Consider the following 21,596-nt stretch of genomic DNA (forward strand, 5'->3'; position numbering starts at 1 on the left):
CCGCCCGTTGTGTCCAGTCCCTGTCTCAACGGTTGTTCCAGCCTTCCAGGGAATCCTTCCTCATCTTGCTTTTCCCACCTCAAGGTCCTGCCCTGCGTCATTGCATCTAGATCGGTAAGCATCGATATTCTCTTCCCCTCTAACACCATTTCTTTGGCACTGGGCTGCGCCATTCCTCCGATCCCCCTCCACACTCACTTCGATCAACCTCAAGGCCATACTCCGGACGACGCTTCTTCGTGCCCCTCAATTTCTCCCTCACTCCGCCCCTCTGCCCCTCCGACAAACGCAAAACTACCACGCGGCCGCGATGCCCCAATTCTGGGTCGACCGAAGCAGCCCCGGTACCACCGATGATTGGGTCTGGCCATTTTACCCCATCTGGAGCTCGGCTGTGACCCATCGACGAGTTATTTGAATGCGAAGCCGACATCCTTGGTCCAACACGCTGTGACAGGGGGGCTCACGAGCTACACTCTCAATTCCGCTGGCCTGCGGGAGCAAATCGGCGCACGTTCTTCCAATCTTCTTTCACCACCCATTCTCGAGTCCTATGTCCTGACCCATCACTCAGCCTGCCCGCAGACCAGCCGCATCAGAAATGGCTTCCTGCTCCGTACCGGCGGTAACACCCTACCAGTGCCTGCGCGCCATTCGCCAATCATTCGACACTCCTGTCAACCTACCCTGCCATGCCAGGCCAATGTCATGTCTTGCACCCGTTCCGCCGCTATGATTGTGGCGCAACTGGTCAAACTATCGCCTCCGGCGTCATTCTCTTGACGCGAACCGAGCTGATGGAACGCCGACTATCCGTCCGCCAACTACCGGCTAGCAGACCCGCTAAATACGGTCTGATGTTGGGAAGCCTTCACTCTGGCATGACGGGCGACCGACACGATGCCATCCAGCGCACCAAACCTGCAGCCCACTCACCGCGCACGCCTACGGATAAATTACCTACCTATTCATCCCATCTGCACGCAACCCAGCACTCTGTCATAGCCCAGCAGGCACTAGGCCTGGCGTTCTTAACCAACCAAGGTACGGTTTCCAACAGATCTACGATGATCAGACGTGGGCAAGTACTGCTCCTCAGTGGGTTTAAGCATACCCTGCAGCGCGCGCGTGCGAAACAGAACACCCGCCCGTGCCGCCTTCTCCCCCTCACCAAGAGAGTCTCATCCTCTGGGCATGGTTTGATCACGGTCGACAATGACGAACTCGAAGCAGCCGCGCATCCTCCACTACTGGCGGTGCAAACATTCCTGCAAACCAATTCCTACCAGTGCGAGACGTGAAGATGGTGCGACTGCGTTTCCGACCCCGATTCCAGAGAGCGACGCATCGCGTCAATTGGACAAATATTGGTGAAGAACCTGCCTTTGTTCTCCCGCTACCCACCCACACCTACGGATGATCACTTGACTGATCAACTTGTCCGATGTGCGCCCTGTCGGCTGCCCCAGAGACACAAAGCGATAACGCGACGCCCGTCCACACCCCCACCGGCAACAGCACCAGCAGCTGGATTCGGTCCAGTCCCAGAGGCTTGTGCTGACAGCGCCGTCGTCGGGCCATGGGCGACTAAGGCAGACCCAATCGCCTGTCAGACTTTCTTTTTCCGTTCTTAGCGGTCCATTCTGGCGGGAGGGGCTACCCCCCAGTTCCACCGGGCTCATGGGTTCTTCTTAGGAGCTTGCCGGTACCCACAGTCTTCGCGTACCCGGTACAAACAGATACTTCGTACCGACTTCATGGGTCGGGCAGAGACAGCCCCGCCTCCCTTTGTCTTGCGCAGCTCTCGACGCACCTTAGATCAAGTAGCGTTGATGAATCGCGCCCGTCAGATTCTTCTATCCGCTGCCTCCAGCACTCCGGTTTCAAATCAATTCATGGCAGGCTGCACTGGCTTGAGGGACAGTTCCGATGATGTACCGCCAGGGGATCCCGAGGACTGGCGAGCAAGCGAGAGAGCGGACGAGATTGGGGTTCACTTGGTCCTACCCCTAGTCACGCTAACGCAAAGGGAACCGGGGGCTTGCGCAAGGACCGGGGGCTGCCGACCATGCAACGCCGCGCCGCCCGCTCCCTAAAGGATACTCCCGTTTCTGCCGTTTCGTCGTACATATCCCGCATATCCATCACCTTCGCCAATACGGATGGCCCTACGGCAATCTATCTCACCGCGAGACCAATGCCTTCATGTCTGTGCACCACCTCTGGGCAGGTTGCAGAACCACAAAGGGAGGTCTGCTTGATGCAGTAATACGTCCTCTGCTGGGATGCACTTGCATCTGCTCCTAACCCAGTTCGATTACAGCTGCAGCGTCATGTCATTCCTGTGTGGCGCGAGACCAGGTATCTCACCAACACGCATGGTACAACCCTCAGCTTGCCTGTTCGGTCTGAAAATCCGCTTACAGCCAATGTTCCAAGATTTTGTCCTGCCTCGTTTGGTTTACGCTCCCAACACGGAGCATCTTCACGGCGATTTCGGCCTGCAGGGACCGATGACTATTACCAGACTGACCGTTGAATGACATAGCAGGGCTTCCACGCCGTCGCATGTAGAATGAATTCCAGCACTGGCGGTTCAATCGCCAGCCCACGATGGTGGTCTATTGACTAATCAGCATTGGCATTACATCTGACACCGCCTCAAAATATTCCGAGAAGGTTTGGAACTTCCTGTTGTTCAATTCCTCGTCGCTGGTGACTTAGGTTAGATGTATCGTTTCCTCCAACATGAAGGGGGACAACCTTCCCACACCTTCTCTTGATACGGATGGCATTGCTGGTCCAGATGCTTCCACAGATTCCGGATTGACCACTGTCTCGCTAGTACGCCGTACACCGTACCGCATCAACCTTCATCGGCCCCTTTCACGCCTTTAAACCTTATAATTGCCAGAACCAAGTTGAAAACGTGATGGAAGAGGAATTGAAAAAAGAGCTTAACAGCGAATACCTTGCTGACTTTCTTTGCCAGCAGCAAACATTCGCCTCGCTTCAGACGTTTCACGGACAGTTCATCTAACTGTCGTGCTTTTACATCGAAGTGGGCATAGAAATGGACAGGGAAGCTCCAAGTGTGGCTTAATTACACAATTTGGCCGCATTTAAACGAATCCGCAAAGACACCCATCGGCTCACCAAGCGGATCGCATCACAGCACAGTGACATCGTGCATGTAACACAACCAACATCAACACTAATGAGCGGTTTCATAGTATCTGGAAATCAACAAGAGACCGATCAGCCGCGCAGTACATTGCACACCGCTACGTACGAGTCTCTCAATTCCAGCTAAACGCCATGCTCCCAACTCAAACCGCCTGACAACTCGAACTTTGATATTCCATACAAGACGGGTGATGACGTCTGCCTCCCCTGGCCCCAGTGGTCGACTTTGACGACGCAAACCCAAGGCTACTCGGCGACGGGGGCGTGCCGCCGGGTTTCGCCAGTCACGTTGACGGACAAAGACAGGGTTTTATCCACACGTGAAGTGTATAATCAGGCTCACCCATCTCAAGCCTGCAATCTGTATTCAAGTCTCAAGAATTGGACAGTGCTAAGTTTTGCCTTAAGTTTTTGGTTCCATCTTGCTCACTTGTAGTTGCAGTTCTCCCAAACCATATCCGAACTTCATTTTCTTCCACGGACTGCTTGAGCCTGATCCAAGCGCCATGCCCCATTGCGCTCGTCCATTCCCGACAACGACATGGATCTATGATCATTACCAGGAACGGTTTTATTGTCGCTCTTTCCGCGACTTTGCTCGGTCTCACTTGGCGGTGTGAGGCCCAGGCAGCAAGCAAATAGTGCAAGTAGTTCGCCGCTCTTGAAGTGAGACGGAAGAAAAATCTCAGCCGACAAGTTTTTTGAATAGCTCGTTGCGGCAACATTAGTCTGTGCCGTGGTGAGGCATCCCAAGTGGGACGAGAAGCACCATTTTGAGAGGCGGGCCGGGCCTCGTGGAGCCGTATCGCGTAACTCGCAGCGTCGGGGAAGATGATGGCAGCGCTCGAGGATAGCTTCCGCCGTCTGCACGCCCTGAGATTCGCTTGAAAGCGACAGTGTGGCAGGAGATGGTCCCATGTTAGCCACCAGCCCAACTTTGTTGACGCTCGTGCCAGACAAGGTAAGGGAGGCGTGCTGCTAGCTTGTCAGTCCGGTTATCTCAACGGCCTGGTTCACTATTCGACAACCAATACGTCCTGCATGTCAGCCAAATGCACGCTTGCCGCCGGCTGGCCCGCGTTCACCGAATAAGTCCACCTTTTCCCCCCCTCGGGTCTGGCGTTTTGACCTTGCGGTTGGTTGGGCTAGCAAGACGTAATGTTGTTGATGATGCATACCTTTCCCAGGCCGGGTTCACCTTGAGATATTGGGCGAAATGAAAGCGTACATTTTTCGCAACAAAGACTCTGTCAACGTAGGTTCAAAGCCATGTCTGGTAAGGACCGGTGGGTAATTGTCGCAGCCTGACGATACCCAAGATACCTCAAAAACGTCACGACAAATCTCTATTAACAGACCAACCAAGCGGCAGCCAACCAACCAATCGAAGGGCTGACCTTGGGAGTCTCTCAGCCCAGGATTCGCCCTTTTTTTTCGTTCGTTTTTCTTACCCTGTCTACCAAGGCACCTACCTGGCTTCTGGTACCGGTACTTGTCTGGCGAGGAGGAGCATCCAAGCGACTGGGCCGCTATCAACAGGCAATCGTGTTTTGGTGGCGCTAGGGGTGTTCTCTGATTGTCAAAGGTCATTGGACAGATCGGGGGACATTGGGTTTAGGGACATCACGTGACGAAAAGCGTATGCATGCAGCCGTCGTTCCCGCGACGTTCCCCATTTTTTGCCTTCGATTCCCTTGCTCAGGCTCTCCACGGCCCGCCACGACAACCACCCTCCCATTCACACACTCCTTTTCCAGAGACCTTGACCGGACCAAACCACGCAAACCTCGACTCACTTCACCTCCCAATCCATTGTGTGTGGCACCTCTACCCCTACGGTGCATCCTCAACCATTTCGATATTCGTGCCTCACACAACCGCCCCCTCCCCCCCTTTTCTCTTTACCTTACCTACGACCTTGCCTACCCCTTCATTCCGTCCGAAAAGAAAACCTCGAGGCACACCCGCTGGGCCGATCGAGCCTCGTCGCTTGATCTAGCATCACGGACCTCCTTTCAATACAGCACATGGAAACTTTCCATCCTGGTCCAAATGACCTCCTAGACCTTGACAGCTCTCTTGATACCTGGTCCCTGCCCCAGCTTTGTCGGCTTGACTTTTGGACACATTAACGGTGACTAGCGGTGCAATAATGGATGGGGGCCATTGTGACCATTTTTAACCCCCTCTCACCGGAGAGGTCGGTGGCAAGGCAGACGACCGACTTGGGAGACCAAGGGTGGGATTGGAAGCAAGGGGTTTCTGTCCCTGTGCTTTGTACGCCCCGAGATTAATCAAAGACATTCCCATTATGCGGCGAAAGCATATTACACCTGTAGACACTCAAACTAGCGCCTGCGATGGACGCGGCGACGACGACGACGTGTCATATACTCCCACCTCAGCTTCCAACTGAATCTTGATGGCGCGTGGGGAACAATCCGATCAGCTCTTCTACCGAGACAAGCCGCCCGTTCTTAATCACTTCCAGTGGGGATGGGCGGCGACAAGGAATAATAGCACCAAGACTCTGCACAGTTCGCTCTGCACCAGAGACCATGATGGGAGGAGAAGTGACTTGTCTACACAGTGCGTACACATATTTCTGTACATGCTGCGACACTGCCGCAGCCCGCCAACCGGGCAAACCTGGCAAAGCAGCCCAGATCGAATTAGCAGGGAGATTTGACCAGGCCGAGTCAAGCGACAAGCCCATGGGGTGGAAATTGCGAACAGCAATAGACTGAGGCTCCGATCGACGGATATCAGACGAAGAAAGAGGACAAAACCATGGACGAGGGCTGGACGGCCGAATGCGGTGAAAGCTTCATGATTGAGACGCGTCTTCGAGGAATGAGCTCGAACAGGGCTGTTGCCAGCAAGATTCCGGCCGCCAACCCTCCACCATCAAAAGCTTCGTACGGCCACTACCCTCGCCGGACGCGCTCCCACCCCCCCCCCCCCAAGTGCGCCGCCAGAGCTACTCGCCCAGTTAGCCGTGCTGGCAATCCGAATAGCAGCACGTCAGGCGTGCCAGCGATGCCACTGATCGATGGCCCAGGGCCAGGCTACGTGGGCTGGCAGGATGCCAGAAGCTACAACGTCCATGACCATCGCCATGCAGACAGCTGCATAGCTGCTGCTTCTGGATGCCCAGCCACATCAACTGTTTCTCACGGGACCTCGGCCACATGAGACATGGCAGCCCAAAGGCGAGACCATAGGCTAGGATCCATGCCGGATGGACAAGTGACGGTTGCTCAACAGACTTCCCGCTGCGCATGTAGTCCGTCCCCAGCCCTTCCTTGTATCGTCGTTCGGTACGTAAGTGAAGCAGACTGGGCCAGCTCCGCGTTCAACGGCGGCGATTGTACGCTGCGGCACACCATGGCTGAGGTACAGGACGCGCCGCACTAAGGTCGTGCAAGCTAACCAGCCCGTCCGCGGGACGTGTAGTGTATCGAACGGACTGCAATCAGCTTCGGCCCACCAGCGATCCGAATGAAAACTTTCCTCGCTTTTCTTGAAGCATGACCTTTCCCTGATTTTGTGTCATACTGTCTCGTTACAAAAGACTGGCCTGCAAGAAGCCCTGTGTGAGAGCACTCGAATACCTCCATCGGCCGACTGAACACACTGATGGATGGGCGCCGATTCGAGGAACGTGGCAGCGTCTCAAGCACGCTACTGCACGAGATTCACGTTGCCCACTGAGGACTACACTGCCTATGAGCGTGCTGACTGCTGAGTGAGCGGCACACCAGCTACATGAGATGGTGGGGAGAGCTATATGGGGCCCTCGAGCCCGGAGGAGGGCAACGAGGATGGGCTGGCTAAGAGGAGCAGGCATATGGATGGTTGGGGCAGGAAAGGCACACTGCACCACAGCGGCAAAGCAGCGGTGAGCAGAATATCTGACCTGCTCATTGCGGTGTTGGCACTGACCTACGCTCCGTCCTGGGCGGCTCGGGTCCGTTCATCCTGTACTCGACCCGCCCGTTGTCACTCGCCATCACGTCAATGTATTGACGTTCAGCCGAGTTTCGGACCGGAGAAGGAAGAGAGATTTCTTTCTTTCTTGGTCGGTCTTCTCGCTGACCTTCGCTCTCGATGGGATCGCGCTCGACTACAGTCTACGGGATGCAGCTCATGGGTCCAGGCGACGATTCTGTCATGCGATACCGTGAGTGTTGTTGGTCGACAAACGAGGCGGAGATGACCTGTCAGATCTGACAGCTGCGTCGTCGCAAGCCACGCGGCGGCAGCGGCGGCGGCCGGTGGTACGAATGAAATCGGATACTATGGGAAGCAGATGGGAGCACGTATCAATCAACAACCCATACGGATACCGAGCACGATTCCGGGATGCACACATCGTGGGCGGCTTCTTTCTAGGGGTCCCTGACTCTGACTCTTCAATGCGTGCAATCCATCTCAGCAAGGCAGCCGAAACGGCAAAAAGCAAGCGCTTGACGAGGGGTCGTGAGGGTTTCTTTCTTTGGTCTGACTTTCTGACAGTATGGTAGGAGTGGCAGTGAGGGGTTGCTTCTTCTTGCTTTCTTTCTTTCCTTTTCAATTTAGTTTTTTTTATTTACCATTTTCTCTTCGCCTAGGTAGTCATACGGGCGACCAGCTCCTCACCCACCATCTCACCTCGTCCGCCGTCTCCCCGCTTGCTCACCACCCATCACCAAAACAAATTGACATGTCTTCCCCCGACTCGCGTCCGTGGCCGCCGATACCTTGCAGCAGAGTTGCAGACCAACAAGAAAAGTTCGCCCCATCCCATCTGCGGTAGCCGTCCATTGGCGATGCATCATGTACAGTACTTTGGTTCTTTTTGGCTCATCTACCTAGGCTTGGGTCACTCACCACCCATCGGCGCCCAGCCCCCAGGCAGCCGGGCATACAAATAATGGACCACGTCGCCCACCCCTTCTTCGACTGGGACATTCAGGACGGGCTCTCAAGCTATCCAGGCTCCTGATCGCGCTCTTTCAGGCCAGCTGCATGACAGGTAGCACCCAAGGGGGTGGGCTCGAACCACTTAGACGGCCTCCGAAGATATTCGTGCGACCTTGAGACCTTTGGTGCTGCTGCATGGCCGCTTGGGCCCGTCACCGCCCGCATGGTGCTGCAGTCACAAGCTGCGGACCGATGCGGCCTGCAGCAGGATCGGCGTCGATCCGCTTGTTTTTTTACCACCAGAAAAACCTGTCCACGGCACCTGTCTGTTTCCCAACACCCGGCGGTGGCCCCCCGTCAGCCCCGGTCGGTCACACACCGTCAAGTCGACCCCGTCACGGTCACGCCCCGTGCTGTCCTCCCCCGGCATTTGCCTCTCGGGCTTCATTCAGAGTTTGTCTTTGCTTTTTCAATCCTTGTTTGGTGGCTGGATACACATTTATTTTTCGCGCTGCCGTATCATGTACGGAGCAGGTACTGTGGTATGAACGACTCGTCGGTGCAAGGGAACACAAACCTCTTCAGGCATGCTTACGGCCGGTTCTGGCTTGTCAAGGCAGCTCTGGTCACTCTGCGTTGCTTGTAGTGCCGGGTCATGTACCTGTCTGTATGACTCGACGGCGGCAGGTAACGCCGCTCGGGTTGCGAAGCGATGGGTGTTGGTGTGTGTGTGAGTGTGCATGTGCGTGCCCACGCACCATGAACTCACGGAGGACGGAAGAGGAAAATGCTAGTCAAGCCAGGTCCTGCCGTCCAACCTGCCACGCTTGCAGTGGGTATTTCGGACGGGCATCCCATTCCATCCCCCCCTCTCTTTTCCTTGCCGGGCCCGCGGCTGTAACCTGATTTGGGCCCCGGGTGCGTCTTCGCATCCCGCCCGAGGTCGCTTCGGTGGGCTACGAAAGGCGCGCCGCAAAAAGCGGCGGCCCCAGGGTTTCGGCCATGATCCATGGTGGATTTGCCAATGGATGTGCGGCGTGCCATGGCTACCAGCGCTGACTCCTGACTCCTGGGAGCGAGCCCTTGGAAGTTGGAAGGGGGGATAACGAGGCAGCCGCAGACGTGCAGGATGACGGTCTCCTTCTTTGCTCCTCCACAAGGTAAGGAATTCGTAAAGGTAGGGGACTCCAATTGTCAAGGTTCCACCAGGCCAACCCCCCTCCTCCCTCCTCCGGTTCCCCGAGAGACCTGGAGCGCCGCGGCCACGACCTTCTTGTCCAGACGCGGTGCGAGGTAAGGTAGGTAGGTACCCTTCAAGTTCGCTAGGAAGACAAGGCAAGGCCGGGTCGGGATGGGAAGGAAGAGGAAGGGGGGAACGGGACAGATCTCTATTAGTTCGCCGTTCTTCGTTTACCACGCTGACCCCCTTCCCCCCTCCGCCTTGGATTCAGGTACTTTGACCGAACTCCTGCCAGAACCGGACGGGGGAGAAGGAATCCACAACGCTGAACCTACCCCGAAATTCTCCACGCCCCCGTGCCATCCCGGTCTCCTACATATTAAGTCACGTGATATAGAGGCTGCTGTTAAGCTGTTGAAAGCGGGGGACTTTCCTTGCCTTACCTAAGGCCATGAATCTCAGGCGTCACTTCACCCTTCCTCGCTGCCCGCCCGTGCCGGGTACGAATACCTTACTCCATGGTCCGCAGTACTGTGTACGGAGGACGGATAGGTGAATTCTCGTAGCGGTGCCTCCACAATTATCCCATTCCCCGCTCCGGCAGGTACTCCTTTTCGTGTATGGTTCCTTGAATCATTCCAATCGGGGACTAACCTCCCGACGCCTTTATGTGGACTGGAGACTTTGTTTTTTTTGTTTTTTCCCATCGCCGAGTTTCTTAACCCTACCTTAGATAGTACAGGCACTGGACCCCTTCCCGCCCGGATCATTTCCGCGGACCTGGACCTACCAGTACAGCTACGAAGTGACCGAAAACTCTCCGTGCGAAAAAGGATTAAAAGCAACGTCGAGTGGTTGCAGCATCCAGCGAGCTACGGTACACGTTGAAGATCAAGAAACTCTGACATATTGGTCTTGCTATTTTTTGCAACTCACTTTGTGACAGCTGAGTAAGGCACTTGCAGACGAGTAGTCCTTGTATCTTCCTTTTCTTTCTCTTTTCTCCTCCAATCAAAAGACGAAGAAGTCCAAAGAGGGGTTGACAAACGAAAAGAAGACGACATTTCCGAACCCCCCAAGATATCGATAACCCTGGACGTATACCAAGTACCTCCTCACCTTACACACCGAGACGACAGCTCGAGATTTGCCCGGGGAAATTACCGCCGACGTTCCATTCACCGAATATATCCCCGTCGATAACCATGGCTGAGAATGATACTGCCAGCGCCAACAAGGCTTACTTCAAGTACGTATACATTCCTACATTTTCACACGTCGTTCCCCCACACTTCCTTTATGGGGGATGGAGGAACGCCGTAACGGGATGATACCGAGTAACATCCAATTTTGTCCGCGTTCATACCGTCCCCGGGTTCCTGCCGATGTACATACATCACAAACACAACCCGCCTTTCGAGACTCTTCACAATTTGAGGTGTACTTGCCTCAACCCCCTCCCCCTTTTCCGAATATCATTCGACCCTGACAGAATTCCTCGTTCAAACTTCTTCCTCCTTTTCTGAACTGCATTTTCGCATTTGGACATATTCGAGCAAATAGAAGTCAAAAGGAGAGGCCCATAGAGTTGACTTACACGAACTAACTCCTTGAGTAGTAAGCTGGCTGCCGAGTACGACACGAAGTACGAAAAGACTATTCTGCAGCTTGAAAAAGAGATTCACAAGCGCAAGGACTTCATCGGCGCAGATTGGGTGATTGACGACGACGATGATGACAGCGAGAGCGAGAGCGCAGCACAGTCGACGGCGGCGAATGGTCGGTCGGTGAGACTTCTTGATTACGCTTGTGGAACGGGCTTGATATCGAGGGTGAGTTGTTTTGTGACTTGTTGTTCCTATCGTATTTTCTTCTTCTTTTGAAGACGATATGATTATGTTCTAATTACCTATTACCTTTGTCATGGTTGCGAGTAGCATATCACTTCCCTCGTGCAAGTACTCGAGAGAGCATGGATGAGATCTTCTCCCGTCCGTCACGCAAGTTTGTTTGCCCTTGTTTCAGATGTCGTGTACAACATATTCGTGTTACTTGTTTTCTTTGTCATTTACACAACATTTGTGCGATTCCTCGTTGGTCCTTTCTAGTTTGAGGGCTCCAGCACACTTTAGCATGTAGAAACGGAGACTCGGGCTGTAGACTTACATCCGGGACAAAGTTGACTGACACCAAAAATAACAACAGGCCCTCGCGCAGTTCACGACGCATTGCGTCGGCATAGACATTTCGGAAAACATGGTGGCGGCCTACAACGCCCGGGCCGAGAACCAGGTACGTTGGAAAGATGATTCTGATTTTTGTTTGGTTCAAGTTGGTGGCAGTCAAAACAAGGCGACAGAGAGAGATGAGTCCAAAATAGCTCGGTTTCCCCATTCAGACTTCCGCTTGTCGTTCTCTACATACACACCTTCTCCTCATCTTCGTCACCTCACTTTTGGCCAGATAGTTCTGCCCACACACGACGTACAGACCGGGCATCCAAGTGGAAAGTGACAAAAGAGAGAGGGAGAGCTGGGAGGGCGGAGGGAGAGTTTCGAAGGAAAGGTGTGTGTACACGCACACCAGACACCAGACACCAGACGCAAAAAAAAAAAGACGAGACCATGGAGCCAGCCGCTCCCAGACTCGGCTCGACTCCAGACAAGAGCAAGAAAAAGATGGGATCGTTCGCCTCACACGGTTACCTGCTCACGGACTCGTTTCGGCAAAAGAAGAGAGCACAGACAATCTTGTTGGGAAGTGGAAAGGAAGAGGGCTTGAAAAGGCTTGTCGTGGCTGTGTGTAGAGCAAGGTCAAGGGAAAGAAAGTCAGAAACCCTCGTCTGAGCGTTTTTCGTCGTCACGTCCACGATGAAATGACGGACGGGTCCGTTCTCTCCACGAGTCACTTTCTTCTCTCTCTTTCTCTTTGCTCCCGCTCTCTCTCTCTCACACACACACACACACCTCATGTTGGTCTCATCTCAGCCCTGCTGACCTTCAGACCTTTTCGATCCCCGCCATGACATGACGTGGACATTTGCCCAAACTAAAAACTCTCGCACTCTCTTTTGGCGGTTTTCGATCCGACCCCTCCCCCCTTTCTCTCCTCTGGACAGCCTTACCTAGATCTCTCTCTCTCACCTCACCTCACCTCACCCTACCCACCCCTCCCTGAATCTCACGAGAATCTCATCTCATCCCATCTTTTTGATGGCAAAGTTGCCGTCTCGGGCGAGCACACCCGCACTTCTAACCCTCCTACCCCTCCCCCTTCTCCCTTCTTCCTCCGAGTGCTCGGCCGTAGACCGAACCAAGCCTGTGCGGGCGGCTCGGCGCACGGGGAAGATATTGCGTGACCAGAAGCCCCCCCCCCCTTGCGCAAAGATGCCGCAAAAGTACATGAGACATGATACATGGACGACATGAAAGAGAAAAGACGGGAAAGGCCGAAAAAAAAAGAAAAGGCGGATAGAAGCGGCAAGCTTCAGCTGAACCCGGTGACTGACATGACCACCCACACCCCCCTCAGGGCCTCACCACCGACGAAATGCACGCCTATCAAGGCAACCTCACGGACCCTTCCGATCCGGCCCCCGCGGCGTTCGCTTCCGACGACGGCCGCTTCCGCGACTTTGACGTTGCCGGTGTCGGTCTCGGTTTCCACCACTTTGAGGATCCGGAGTTCTCGGCCCGCCGGCTGGTGGAGAGGCTGAGGCCGGGCGGGGTTTTCATCATTCTCGATTTCCTGCCGCACGAGAAGATGGACCACGCGTTGCCTGCTGCGCATACGGTTATGCATCACGGGTTTTCGGAGGAGAGGATGAAGAGTATCTTTGAGCAGGCTGGTGCGGGCGGGGATTTCAGGATGGAGGAGCTTGGGAGTGGTGTTGTTTTTGGGGGGCATGGGCATGGACATGGACATAGCCATGGGGAGGAAAAGGGACATGATCATGGCCATGGCTCGGGACAGGGGATGAAGAGGCGCGTGTTCTTGGCGCGTGGAACAAAGGCGTAGATATCAGTGAGCTCAAGATATCATGAATTTTTCAGATTTGGAACTCAGGCTTGAACCTCTTTGGTTGAAGACGAGCGGAACACACTCGGAAAGACCATGCCTCCCGTTCTACCGAAACTCCCGTACCTACTATTCCTTATCAATGATATCAACAGCAAAAGCACCTCCAAGCAGAATAGCAGGTTCCTCGATGCTGTGGTGCTCGTAACTAACGTAGTTTCTCACACATCAGTCTTGTCTCGCTCTACATGGGGATACACTCTTTCTATCGAACAACAAGAAAAGCTCACCTCAAAGTACCCACGCCACCGGCCTCGAGCAGGAACGCCGGTCCGTCCTGCAGCGTCTTGCCGGCCCAGCGCATGGCAAAGGCGCGGAGGATGTGGCCGTGGGCGACGACCAGGACGTCTCCGTTGGGCGCGTCCTTGTTGCCGATGACGGGGCTGTGCCACCTGTCGCGGATGTCTTTGATCAGGCGGTCCAGACGTTCCGTCACGTCTTGGGGGCTCCTGTGTGGGGGTTAGCAAGATTTTCTCAATGTTTGAAATTTCCGTTGGCTATTTATGAGACTTCACGCAACATCGATCGATGTTTTGTTTGCGTCTCCTTGAAGCAGCACTTATCACCGGTTTCAATCGCATCGTCGACCAGATCACCGACGACGCTTTTCTGGAAGACAGCACGACCTGACAGGCACGGAAGGAGAGCGAAAGGCATCGGAGGTGGAAGAGAAAGACTTACTCGCCGCCTGGGCAGCCGTCGCGCCAAATGTCCCAGTTCTCAGAAAGGCCCTGCTCCTTGCGGATGCGGCGGATCTCGGGCGATGTGATGCCCTCGTAGTCGCCATAGTCCCATTCGCGAATGTCCTCGGTGACCTCGACGCAGGCGTTGCAGTGCGGGCCGTTGCCCTCGATCTCGCCGTGTTTCTTCCAGGGGAGATTGTCGTTGATGCCGAGGTTCAGCAGTTCAAAGGTGCGCTGGGCACGTTTGCGAGGGGAGACGTAACTGATTTGCCTTTAGCAGCAGCTCACGGCCAAGGGGTTTGAGATTGAGGCTAATGATGAGTGCTAGGTGGCATCACTTGATGTACCTGGTTGTGCTTGAGAGCAAGTCTGGACCCCTGAGGCGGAAGACCTCATTATCCTCCTCACGTGGCTTAACAATTGCACGCAACTCACATGTGAGAGATTCGTTTGGGTACAATAAGGCGGTCACTCCCAACCAGGGCGCGGCCGGTGGCGCGCACACGCTTCCCGCCGTTGGCTGTGAGCGGGATATCGGTGCTGCCGGTATGCCGGCCGTTCAGAGACCATTCCGTCTCGCCGTGGCGGATGACAAAGGCACGGGGAGTCGTCATGGCGGCGGGTGCAACAAATCCGTCTCGCGGAAGCCGATTTGACAGCGGATGTAACCTCGCAATGGGAGTTGGTGTGTGGGAAATGTTATGCGATCTCTACCGATGTCTAAGTGTTTTTCGGGGGTCTAATGGAGGGCGGCGCAGGGACGCCCCCGAGTCAGCTTTTGGTCCTGTCACACACAGCAGCAGCGAGATCTTGACGTGGGTATATGTGCTTGTGACGTTTAATGCATGAAGAGAACCCGGAGTCTGATGTGAAATGGTGGGTTGTAAATGAGAGCAACTTGAGACGGATGGGCTTGACGTGACGCTTCTGCTTTTGCCCAGTTTGGCTTTCCAGCCGTCCCGCTCTTCCCGTCTGCGCACTTCATCTCAATTCTGTGCATAGCCTTTTGAGATCTCGTGTAAACCGTAACGGCGCTTGCCATGACCCATGACACAGTTCACCAACGGTTTGTTTTCTGCAAGTGCCAACTTTGGCCGATGAACTCATCCACGGCTCAGGCCAAGACCCAACGACATCTGCCAACTCGAGCCAAGGCCAGGCGGGGGCGGCAGTGCTGAGTTTCTTTCTTCAAAATCTTTGCCGTATCGTGTGTCCAATGTTTCTTCTGATCTCCCCGACAATGACAAGCGAGAAGACAAGCCTTTTGTCCCCTCTTACTGGCCCCTGTATCGCATCTTCTCCTAGCCCCAGCATCGGCCATCGTAACGGTAGCACTTCGTCGCTTCTCGCGTGCACTTGCCGCAGGCTGCGTCCCATCTCCCCCCGTCGTCATCCGGCTTTGTGACATCTGTCTGGTTTTATGCGGTCCAGGATAGGTCAGGATGGGGGACGGGTGGGAAATGTGAGAAAGGCTTTTTGGGCTTGTAGCAGAGAGGGAGATCCTCAGTAGTAGTGCGCCATGAGAAAGGTTTCAGCAAGGGCTGTAACGAGCAGGGGGTCGCACCAGAACCCCACACGGGCAAGAACTACCTGGTCGTGATCACTTGCTCGAAAGTGAATGTTGCGGCGACTTTCCGTTGCTCGACGGGGAGTGAATAGGCGAGAAAAGAGGATAGGGGATCCGATAAGGGTCGTGGCGAATGTGAGGTCAGAAGACCCGTGGAAAGGAGGGTGGACGTTGCTCTGGTGTACGGAGTAGGGATGAATGGTGAGGGGAAGGAGAAGAGGATGGAGAAAGAGAGATGCTCTCACGAAGTTTGTTTCAACGCACCAGTAGAAGTGGGAATGAATAAGCCCTTTGAGGATGCCCTGGGCAGCGAAAAAAAGGCAGTTGGGGGTCCTAGGTGGTTCTTACTCGACGTCTCTTATCTCTTAATCCTTCTTGCTCGCTTCGGAAGTTCGTAATGGCGCAATCGACAAAAAGGTCAATGTCTCCCACACACTCTTTGCTCGTTTGACTGCCTTTTTGATTATTTGGCAACTCCTCTCTCTATCTCAAGGGTTGCACGAACTCGCCTCTTATGAGTCTTTTTTCCTTCCCTCTTGACCTGATTGAATTATCCGCTCAACATCAGTAATGACCCGAAGCGACGACGTCACGCCAACCCCGGCTCTGACAGGACGATTACTAAGAGCGCTGGGGCTCCCTTCGTCTCCTCTTCTTCCTCGGCGCCAACGTCTGCAGCGGGGCCTACACCGCCGCGGCGTTTCCACTTCCGGCTGGACTGCCACCGAGACTACCGACAACGACACCGACACCCTCGACGCGAACGCGCTGGAGCTCATCGCTTGGCCGTACTCTGCTGCGCCCGCCGCCCCCGCCAAAGACCCGTCAACGCCGAGATCATCGACGCCGACGACAAGCGATTGCTGTTCTCCTAGTTGCGATTGCGAGTACGACCCCTTTGGGACAACGACCCGGCGGCGGCATTCTCCATCAACGCCACTCGAGAGACCACAAGGCCACAGGCGAGCTAACTCTCTCGACTCAACGACCACCACTTCTTCAAACGATTCTTCCTCTTCATCCTTCTCATCGGTATCTTCGCGCTCCCGTTGGAATCCGTTCTCTTCCACAACCGACGAATTGGCCACCGTGAACCGACGATTCAACGGCGTAGACGATAAAAGGAGTAAAAAATCGAGAGAAGTCTGGAGGGAATATTGGTGAAGCGCCTTTGCAGACCTAGCAACAGGGAACCACAATTTCGTTGTAAAAGAGGAGGGGGAGAAAAAATTAAAGTAAAGACTGGGAAAATATGAGCGGCTTCACCAAATTTCGCGCTGGCCTTACAGCCGCCGGCTGCGCTGCCATCATTTTCACAGGCGCCACCTATGGCGCAGGCTTGAAGACACAAAAGGAATGGAAAGAGGTGAGGGAGCATTTCTGATAGAGGAAGTCGCATCGCGTGAAGCTAACAAATTCTTCCTCGTCAGGAACGACAAAGCTTCTGGGAGTCTCCGTACGATGAGCAAATTTCTCTCTTGCAGGGCCAGCGTGGCCGGTTAGTTACAGAGCGCCGGAAGTGGGAAAGAAAGCTCGAGTATCTGGATGAGAGGATAAAAGAGGGGGAGGCTAAGAAGCCAGAAGGATGACAACGGACGCTATGAAAAGTCTGATATGGTGATGTTCTGTCATGGCCAACAAGAGTTCGGCCTCCAGCAGTAGGCACATCCAAGTAGGATAAGGAATGCTGCTTCCAATGGATCCGCGAAGACCGAGGCAAAAGACCACGATCGGCGGCGGCGCAAAAGCGACCAGCCCACGCGTAGAGCCTTGATGGGCGCCATGGGTAATTTTGTATAATAAAGTCGATCAAAAGCCATTCGCAGGCTGTACCCAAAAGTAAAGAATAATTGTAGCGATCACCACTTTGCGTAATGAACGGCATCCATTACAATCATCAATCCGTCTATCTATGCCCTACAGTGATTTATCTCTTTGTCACCGGCTCGTTTTGCATGCCTCCCATAACCTCGTTATCGCTCGAAAACGCCAAGTCGACGCCCTTCAAGAGCTCTGAGCAGCTGGGTTTTCCTACTCGGTCTTGCCTTCATTATCAATCGTCGGAAGAGGAATGGCCCGGTAGAGACAGATGAGGGCAGAGTGCGACTCGCCACCGCCCGCCAAGGCATCGATCTTGTCAGGGGTCACCTCGGACACCTTGTCGTCATTGAACCACCACCAGTTGCCGTCCTCCTCGCCCTTCTTACCGGTCTTGGGGTCGACAGGGGCCGTCTTCTTGACATAGGCAGTGTAGTGACCGCTATCGGCACTTGCTCCCTGGTGAGTGACGACGCCACGCAGCTCGTAGATTCCGGACTGGTTGGCGCCTTCGTCCTTGGCCAGGTCCTGGTTCACCAGAGCATAGAGCTCCTTCTTGGCAACAGTGAGAGCCGCATCTTTCTCGGCTTCGACCTCAGCGTCAGTCTTGAAAGTCTCAGTCATCTCTGTATCGCCATCAGAAGTGCTGGCCACGGGCTTTCCAGCTCTCTCGGCCTTCTTATCGTTAGCCTTTTCCAAAGCTGTCTTGCCCTCGGGACCTCCAGACGCTCCAGCAACATCGCCTCGGTCGACAGGGTTGATCTTGCGTCTCTTGCGAGCACGCTCAATATCCTCTTCGTCTTTGCGAATCTCGCGAACCTTGTCGCGCACGGGAATAAGAGCTTTCTTGAGCTCATCGGTGCAGAACTCAACAACGTCAAGTTCGTGGGGGAAAGTGACCTTGCGCATGATCTTGGCCTTCTTCTGCACTTCTCGCTTCCAGAAGAATCGCACAAAATGGACCGTAAGATACTTGGGGAGCCGTGAAATTTGCGACTTCTTCGTGTAAGTCGTGTCTCTATCCAGGACGGAAGACTTCTTCTCCAACTTCTCAGTCAAAGCAGCCATAATACCGTCGCGAAGGTGGTTGATTGAGGCATCAATGTGGCAGTTGAGCTTGAGGAAAGATTCGCTTGACTTGACAGGCTCCTCTCCACCATCCCTGGCAGCCTGCTCATCAGCCTCGAGAGTTGACTGAAGCTCTCCAGCCATGTACCTGTCGATAAACGAAGAACCCTCGGACTCGGAGAGCTTCTGCTTCAACTGGGAAATGATCTGAGACCAGGCCTCCTCGGCATCCTGCTGAGCATATCCGGCTCCGGTCTTGGACTTCTCGGCGAATTGGGGGTAGACCATGCGGAGTGTACTCAGGAAAGTCAGCGGGGGAATGGCGCCCTGTGTTTCCGACATGTTCTTGTAGAGATCGGTAAGTTGAGTGGCGATATCAGTCGAAGTGAGGCCAAAGCTACTGCCGGCACCACCGCTACCCGACTTGTGCGTGGTCAGGGCCGTCTGGAGTTCGGGGATCGATCGGAGGGTCTGGAGGGTCGAGTTAAGGTAGCAGGTGTTGCCCAGATTGGTGAGGCCTGCGGGAGTGGCTCCTTCCTGCTGGGCTGCTTCGGCTTCGGTCATGTCCTCAACAAACTTGACTGCTTCCTTGGGTCGAGCGAGATCTGCGTTCTCGCCGGAAGGCTTGCCCATCATCATCAGTGTGGCGCCGGCCTTAAGGCCGAACTTGGCCATGTCGTCGTCATCCTTGACTTGCCTGCCCTTGACAAGAATCTTTTGTCGCTCGGGTTCAACGCCGGTCAGACTGTAGAGCTGATACTTGAAGGTTTCGCCATTAGACGAGGTATCGATCTCGACTTGGTACTTTGTGCCTTGGTGGCTAACGGTGACTATTTGACAAGTCAGACAACAGCAGGCAACGCATTGATTGAGTAATGCTGCTTACCGGGTATTGACGCCATCGTTGTGTTTGTGATTCAGGTCGGCCTTGCTGCGGAATTCTGGAGTAGCTGGTTTTTTCAGTGTGTTGAGATTAAAACCTCGTTGCGAAACGGGCTGTTGAAGGACAAGTTTGTTGAAGGCACCAGGTGGGTTGCGTCAGTACCTACCAAGCATGGAACCTTGAGGTGGGCGGGCAGTAAGGGAGGCAAGGTAGTACAAAGGACTACACGGCAAGATAGCGGGGAAGCGGTGTACCTGCAGGGTCCGTTTCAGCTACCGATTCGCTTATGGCAATATGCCCTTGTCCCTAGCACTTCCGCATGCATTCGACAGTCTTCCAGCATCTTCGGGGAAAGGAGGCTCGAGATAACCTGCAAAGCTTATGGTATTTGTGTCATGCACTTCAATGCTAGAAAATTGAATAGTTGCCCTCATCATCATAGTCTATCTGGGAGCATAAAATAATGTGCCTAGTTCCTGGGTCCGTTGTTATTCGGTTTTCGAAATGGTCAAGCGTACATACCGTAGTATGCATGTAAAGGGTACAAGCGGGGGATCGCCACTAAGGAAAGAGCTCCAGGATCACGTGAGGAAGCTTCCGGCTGAATCAGCGAAGTGCGGTGACAGCTACGCATGATGTGGAGCTAAGGTACGGCGGTGCTACCAGCCCCACTACGAAACGTCAGGCTTCCGGCTGAGCCAACCTCACGAGCCCCGCGGTCAAGATCCAACTCCAACCTCTCAGCATCACCAAAGGTTGGACGCGGCCACGTCTCGCCATCATGGTCAGTGAACTCTTGTGGTTGGATGAGCTGTGTTTTTGCTAACAATTGGAAACATAGTCTCAATCACTGCGACCCTATCTCCAAGCCGTCCGGAGCAGTCTGACGTCCGCCCTGACGCTCTCCAATTTCGCTTCCCAGACCGCCGAACGTCACAATGTCCCAGAGATCGAGGCTCAAACATCACCTGAAGTCCTCCTGACGCCCCTAACGATTGCCCGAAACGAAAACGAGCGAGTTCTGATCGAACCGAGTATCAATTCCGTGCGGATATCCATCAAGATCAAGCAGGCCGACGAGATCGAGCACATCCTCGTCCACAAGTTTACTCGTTTCCTGACGCAGAGAGCCGAATCGTTCTTCATCTTGAGAAGAAAGCCAATTAAGGTATGAGATACACATCACGGAAGTGTTTGGCGGAGCTTTCAGGGGCTACAATGCCACGTGGCTTACAACTGGCAACGCGAACGACGACACTGACTTACTATTGCACTAGGGATACGACATTTCATTCTTGATTACGAACTTCCACACCGAGGAGATGCTGAAGCACAAGCTGGTCGACTTTATTATCCAATTCATGGAGGAGGTTGACAAGGAGATTTCGGAAATGAAGCTCTTCGTATGTCCCCTCACTGTTGATCCCTCTGCCATGGCAGTTTCTGACAGCACACAGTTGAATGCGAGAGCTAGATTCGTTGCCGAATCTTTCTTGACTCCCGTAAGTGAAATTTGCTCTTGCAGCGTCAACCGGACACAACTAATGCCCCCCTTAGTTCGATTAAAATACCCTATAACAAGCGTCGCGAGCGCCAGGAGTTCAGCTTCAAATCTGCACGGCCAGAATCGTGTAGTTGGGACGAGAATCTCGCACCACGTTGAAGTCATGGACCAAAATCATGAGTTGGAGTTGGATGTTGGCTCGAGCGCTCCCGGAAAACCGGGATCCACTATGGTTCCAACCTTGATATTGGTCCGCAAATCCGGGGCCGAGTGGGAACGACGACATGGAGCCTCCATTTTGATAAACAATTACAGTTATGAACACAACTCTCTCTCCCAATCAAGTGTTGCATATCAGTGACGCGCTTTCTGATATAACTCTTTCGCTCTGCTTACCTTATGAGAGCGTTGAAGATTGTTGGAACGTCCATCTAAACGTTGCGAGTTGTGATGTGACGTCCTAGGATACAACGAAGTCGAAGCCACTCTGCGGCGAGAAACAGCTGATCATTGATCTTCAATGCTGAATAACTCTTTCCATCACGACGACCACAACGTTACCCTCTTCATCTTCCTCGCTCTCGTGTGATTGAGGTTATGCTGGTTGTTCAGTGTGGATGAATCAGTTTCCCTGGAGAACCTCTTGGCGCTTTATATCATTCTATCACAACAAGCGTTTTTGCGCGTTCAGGCAACCCACCAAGTCTTGCCATTGTTGTCGTCCT

General features: G+C 54.1%; 10 protein-coding genes across 10 annotated transcripts; 7 read left to right on the forward strand and 3 right to left on the reverse strand.

The window, feature by feature from the left end:
* Positions 1 to 692: 692 nt before the first annotated feature.
* Positions 693 to 1,301, forward strand: CPAR01_15054 (uncharacterized protein; the record flags this gene model as incomplete). Its single annotated transcript, XM_060499304.1, has 1 exon — positions 693 to 1,301. One exon carries the CDS (start codon positions 693 to 695, stop codon positions 1,299 to 1,301), a length of 609 nt encoding a protein of 202 aa, XP_060342229.1.
* A 4,675-nt stretch (positions 1,302 to 5,976) lies between these two features.
* Positions 5,977 to 6,381, forward strand: CPAR01_15055 (uncharacterized protein; the record flags this gene model as incomplete). Its single annotated transcript, XM_060499305.1, has 1 exon — positions 5,977 to 6,381. One exon carries the CDS (start codon positions 5,977 to 5,979, stop codon positions 6,379 to 6,381), a length of 405 nt encoding a protein of 134 aa, XP_060342230.1.
* Positions 6,382 to 6,446: 65 nt separating this feature from the next.
* On the reverse strand, positions 6,447 to 6,575 carry CPAR01_15056 (uncharacterized protein; the record flags this gene model as incomplete). The annotated part of the gene is made up of 1 exon (XM_060499306.1): positions 6,447 to 6,575. One exon carries the CDS (start codon positions 6,573 to 6,575, stop codon positions 6,447 to 6,449), a length of 129 nt encoding a protein of 42 aa, XP_060342231.1.
* A 1,768-nt stretch (positions 6,576 to 8,343) lies between these two features.
* CPAR01_15057 (uncharacterized protein) lies at positions 8,344 to 8,997 on the forward strand (the record flags this gene model as incomplete). The annotated part of the gene is made up of 1 exon (XM_060499307.1): positions 8,344 to 8,997. The coding sequence occupies one exon, from the start codon at positions 8,344 to 8,346 to the stop codon at positions 8,995 to 8,997; it is 654 nt and encodes a 217-aa protein (XP_060342232.1).
* A 1,479-nt stretch (positions 8,998 to 10,476) lies between these two features.
* Positions 10,477 to 13,288, forward strand: CPAR01_15058 (methyltransferase domain-containing protein; the record flags this gene model as incomplete). The annotated part of the gene is made up of 4 exons (XM_060499308.1): positions 10,477 to 10,520; positions 10,890 to 11,058; positions 11,477 to 11,563; positions 12,803 to 13,288. The coding sequence occupies 4 exons, from the start codon at positions 10,477 to 10,479 to the stop codon at positions 13,286 to 13,288; spliced, it is 786 nt and encodes a 261-aa protein (XP_060342233.1).
* Positions 13,289 to 13,417: 129 nt separating this feature from the next.
* CPAR01_15059 (phosphoglycerate mutase) lies at positions 13,418 to 14,645 on the reverse strand (the record flags this gene model as incomplete). The annotated part of the gene is made up of 4 exons (XM_060499309.1): positions 13,418 to 13,496; positions 13,579 to 13,797; positions 14,030 to 14,293; positions 14,467 to 14,645. The coding sequence occupies 4 exons, from the start codon at positions 14,643 to 14,645 to the stop codon at positions 13,418 to 13,420; spliced, it is 741 nt and encodes a 246-aa protein (XP_060342234.1).
* A 1,523-nt stretch (positions 14,646 to 16,168) lies between these two features.
* Positions 16,169 to 16,762, forward strand: CPAR01_15060 (uncharacterized protein; the record flags this gene model as incomplete). The annotated part of the gene is made up of 1 exon (XM_060499310.1): positions 16,169 to 16,762. The coding sequence occupies one exon, from the start codon at positions 16,169 to 16,171 to the stop codon at positions 16,760 to 16,762; it is 594 nt and encodes a 197-aa protein (XP_060342235.1).
* Positions 16,763 to 16,850: 88 nt separating this feature from the next.
* Positions 16,851 to 17,187, forward strand: CPAR01_15061 (uncharacterized protein; the record flags this gene model as incomplete). The annotated part of the gene is made up of 2 exons (XM_060499311.1): positions 16,851 to 16,964; positions 17,029 to 17,187. 2 exons carry the CDS (start codon positions 16,851 to 16,853, stop codon positions 17,185 to 17,187), a joined length of 273 nt encoding a protein of 90 aa, XP_060342236.1.
* A 442-nt stretch (positions 17,188 to 17,629) lies between these two features.
* Positions 17,630 to 19,386, reverse strand: CPAR01_15062 (ubiquitin carboxyl-terminal hydrolase; the record flags this gene model as incomplete). The annotated part of the gene is made up of 2 exons (XM_060499312.1): positions 17,630 to 19,314; positions 19,371 to 19,386. 2 exons carry the CDS (start codon positions 19,384 to 19,386, stop codon positions 17,630 to 17,632), a joined length of 1,701 nt encoding a protein of 566 aa, XP_060342237.1.
* A 762-nt stretch (positions 19,387 to 20,148) lies between these two features.
* On the forward strand, positions 20,149 to 20,933 carry CPAR01_15063 (ARP2/3 complex 20 kDa subunit; the record flags this gene model as incomplete). Its single annotated transcript, XM_060499313.1, has 4 exons — positions 20,149 to 20,151; positions 20,209 to 20,535; positions 20,645 to 20,869; positions 20,925 to 20,933. The coding sequence occupies 4 exons, from the start codon at positions 20,149 to 20,151 to the stop codon at positions 20,931 to 20,933; spliced, it is 564 nt and encodes a 187-aa protein (XP_060342238.1).
* Positions 20,934 to 21,596: the final 663 nt, after the last annotated feature.

The sequence above is a fragment of the Colletotrichum paranaense genome (genome assembly GCF_030867605.1).
Source record: "Colletotrichum paranaense strain IMI 384185 chromosome Unknown Scaffold_17.1, whole genome shotgun sequence".
Classification (NCBI taxonomy): domain Eukaryota; kingdom Fungi; phylum Ascomycota; class Sordariomycetes; order Glomerellales; family Glomerellaceae; genus Colletotrichum; species Colletotrichum paranaense.